Source organism: Monopterus albus, unplaced genomic scaffold (genome assembly GCF_001952655.1).
Source record: "Monopterus albus unplaced genomic scaffold, M_albus_1.0 scaffold1349.1, whole genome shotgun sequence".
Lineage (NCBI taxonomy): Eukaryota > Metazoa > Chordata > Actinopteri > Synbranchiformes > Synbranchidae > Monopterus > Monopterus albus.
The window spans coordinates 1-3,851 of record NW_018129227.1 but is presented as its reverse complement, the minus strand read 5'-3'; the positions used below and the strand labels follow the sequence as shown (position 1 = coordinate 3,851).

General features: G+C 40.4%; 1 protein-coding gene across 1 annotated transcript; it reads left to right on the top strand.

The window, feature by feature from the left end:
- The first annotated feature begins 1,525 nt into the window (after window positions 1-1,525).
- Window positions 1,526-3,788, top strand: LOC109953791 (probable G-protein coupled receptor). The gene has a single exon (XM_020589254.1). It carries the CDS (start codon window positions 1,597-1,599, stop codon window positions 2,875-2,877), a length of 1,281 nt encoding a protein of 426 aa, XP_020444910.1. The 5' UTR covers window positions 1,526-1,596; the 3' UTR covers window positions 2,878-3,788.
- Window positions 3,789-3,851: the final 63 nt, after the last annotated feature.

The following is a 3,851-nucleotide window of genomic DNA, read 5'->3' as shown; positions in this document are numbered from 1 at the left end:
AATAAAAATCTTGAATCTTGAATTTTGGAAGTTTAGCCTACAGCTAATGGTCATTTTACTTTGATGTCTTCAACTGGCATAAATATACATTAATATATTGATGCATTAAAATTGGTGATTGACATAATTATACAAGTCATCATAAAGGATGGAGTTATGGGCTTTCCCTGTACAGCATAAAGTGCTTTGTAGCATAATTCTGTCATTCTCAGGTCTATGTAGAAAATGATTCATTTATGGAGATTTCTTTCTACATAAAATATAGTAACAGAGAAGAAACACAGCAGAGGCTAAATCAGTGACATGCTTCCCAGTTGCATTAATAATGAAACTAAATAAGTTAGAACTAACTAGTGGCTGGGCATGATCATCAGTTTCAGCATCTTCCACAGGCAGACATTTGAGGCTTGATTAGCAGCGCAAGATGGGGAGATAACTTTATGGGAAGGCACATTTCAAAGTAATACAGAGAGGAGTATAATAGCATTAACATAAGTTAAGGCTAAATTTGCAGCATTTTGTTTAAGTAAAATGTGCTGTCCTGGCAAGAGGTTTCTTCTTTGATGGCGCTGTGGAGGGTGACACTGAACACATACTAATCAGTACAGCCAGTTCTCTGCAGCTGGGCTAAAACAAGCACTATCTTTATCTTTCACTTCAAAAGGATGAGGACGGATGGAGAAGGGACAGGGCGCCCACCATGAATTATTCCTATTGATCATGTGTCTCCCTCACTGAAAAGCAAGGACGACAAAGCATCCCTGCTAAAATATTCCCACAAATAATGGGAACAATTATTGACTGACAATACTGTTTTTATTTTAATTTATTTTTAAAAAATCTGAGTCCCAAACTACAGTATATGTACACCAATACTGTTAAATGTAACTTTGAATGTAATTGTGAGCATCTGCCATGTTATGTTTTTTAGTATAACGGGATTCTTTTCAACACTGCCTTTAACAACTACTTGCAACTACATGTATATAAAAGGGCTCCTTTTTTTGATTACCCTGCTGAGAATTACAGTATCACCGAACTCTCCAGTACATCACAGCTCTGCAAAACTTTAAAGCCTGTTCAGCACATTGTTTGGTTTTATGGCTGGAAAATTATACTGGTTTGGTTCATTCTTATCATTTCTTTCTGCTGTATACTGCTGTTTTCTGTTAAAGAAAAGCCAAATTTCCCTCAGGAGTTAGTAGAGGCCAAAAAGTGTTAAATGGAGAGTGTATATTGGTCCTGCATTCATCAGGTGGACACAGCTACAAATCCAAATGGGTGCTACTGTTGCACTGTATCTGCTGAACATATAAATTTGCAGTTGCTTGTGTAGAAGGTATTAACTTAAAAGGTGATAATATGTCAATACTGTGTTTGCAGATTGCTTCTGCTGCATCAAAGTGAATAAAAAGTTGGTTATTTCAAGTTTATTTATTTAATCATATCTTACACAAATAGCGTTAAATGTAAATATCTTCTTTTAATGGTCTATTTTTCCTCTTCACAGGAATGGAATGTTTAATTTGATGTTTGAGTGATCCTTTGAGGGTGCCTGGTATCCAGATGTGTACTTTGAAACCTTTATTATGAATCATGGAGGAGAAGAGTTCATTTCTGACTCGTCAGGACAATGACAGCACAAACATTTGGGCACCGATGCCAACAGCTCCCAGCAGACAGCTGGGTACCCTTCCCAACCCCCAAACACGCTTCAAGGACCTGACAGGGATATTTTTCATGGTGACCCTGAATGCTCTGGCACTTCTGGCCAACACTGCTGTTCTAGTTGTTGTCATAAAAGCCCCTCATCTTAGGAAATTTGCCTTTGTTTGCCACCTGTGTGCAGTGGACCTGCTGTGTGCCATCTTGCTCATGCCTCTTGGGATTGTGTCAAGCTCTCCGTACTTTCCTAGTGTGGTGTTTACTGTGCTGGAGTGTCAGGTCTACATCTTCCTCAATGTAATCCTCATAGCTGCCTCTATTTTCACCATCACAGCCATCAGTGTGGAACGTTACTACTACATTGTCCACCCAATGCACTATGAAGTCAAGATGACACTGAAGCTGACTGCAGCTGTCGTGGTACTGGTATGGGTGGCCTCTGCTCTGCTGGGCTTGTCCAACGTGTTTGGGTATCCACCCTATGGCAGCCTGCGCACCATCAGTGCTGCGCATTGCTCAATATGTTGGAGCCACAGCGAGCACAGGCCGGTCTTCTATGTGCTCTTTAGTGTCACATGTTTCTGCCTGCCTGCTGTAGTGATTTTCACCGTCTATTGTAATGTGTACAAGGTGGCTCGTGTGGCCGCTCGCCAGCATGGACCTCTGCCCTTGTGGGCAAACAGCCAACTGAAACACCGCTCTGACTCAATAAACAGCCAGACTACCATCATCACAACCCACAGTGCCCCACGCAGGATTATGCACAATCGGCTTTTTGGTGGTAGTAAGGCCGCTCTCACTCTGCTTGTTATTGTTGGTGAGTTCCTGATCTGCTGGCTGCCTTACTTTGCCTTCCATCTCCACCTGACACTAGATACAACACCCAGAATCCCTGATGACCTGGAGGATGTGGTCACCTGGCTGGCATATTCCTCCTTTGCTATAAACCCATTCTTTTATGGGCTTCTTAACAGGCAAATCAGGGAAGAGCTTTGGAAGCTGAGGCGTTGCTACTTGGCCCGGCCAGTAGAGCTGGGTGTCTCCAGCCATGAGGGCTTAGGCCATGAGAACTTCCTGCAGTTCCTCCACAGGACCAGCTGCACGTTAGAGACATGTGCAAGCTTTGCCACATCGAGTCCTAGAAGCACTCTGGATCAAAGTGGGCAGACTGGCTTCAGGTTACCCGGGCAGATTCCAGAAGAGTTCAGTTAAATACCTCACTGTTGCGCCACAGCATTAATAACCTGGAGACTCTAAATCCACGGGGATTCACAGTACTTCATGAATGTCTACAATGTCTGTAATCTGTATACAGTAAAATATAGCTTCAAGAAATGAACACTTACTTTCTTGTCTTTGAAAGCTGAAACTCTTTTATACTGTGTTTTATACCTTTTACCCTCAGAAACAAATACTGGAACACAAAGCTCATGGTCATTTTAAATTATTGTTACTGAATCTCTAGTAAAACTAGATGTTATATAGTTACTAATCCTACTTAAAAATGTTTTTCTGGTGACTAAGGAAATGTTACTATTTATCTGCAATAAGTAGATCTATTTTATTAAAAGCAATGAACGCAGGTATCACATTATACTTGAACAGTATGTCATGACAATATATTCATTTAAAAGGTCTATTTCTCATAAATAAGATGCTGAGGGTGAGACTGAGCAGAAATGTATTCTTACAGTACAAATAGAGCAGCAATATTCTTTATACAATTAAAATATTACACAGTTGAATGTTGTGTGTTGTAGGAATTTCTGCAAACTTTATTTATTGTATTCCAAGAAGAAATCACTTTTTATTCAAGAATTTGTTGTTTCTTATGGCTTCAAATGTGTAAATAAACACTGATCATTACTTAGACCGCAGTAACCTTAGTGCACATCACCAGCAGGCAATATATACACCTTTTATTAGCACATTGCGACTTAGATGTGAGTGGCATTCAATCAAAACTGAAGGAACAGGCTGTCTTGTGAGCATGAGATCAATAGCCAGACTCCCCAGTACAAGTTCATCCTTGAGGTCACTAACTGTAGGTTCCTTCAGATGAATTTGCCAGCTATATACTTCAAAATGTAGGGGTGAACTTACAATATAACACTAAAAGGAGTGATCTGCAGCTTTCTACATGTTGACTTTTTGTCCTTGTGCAGAAAGGTTTTGACTTCTTAGTC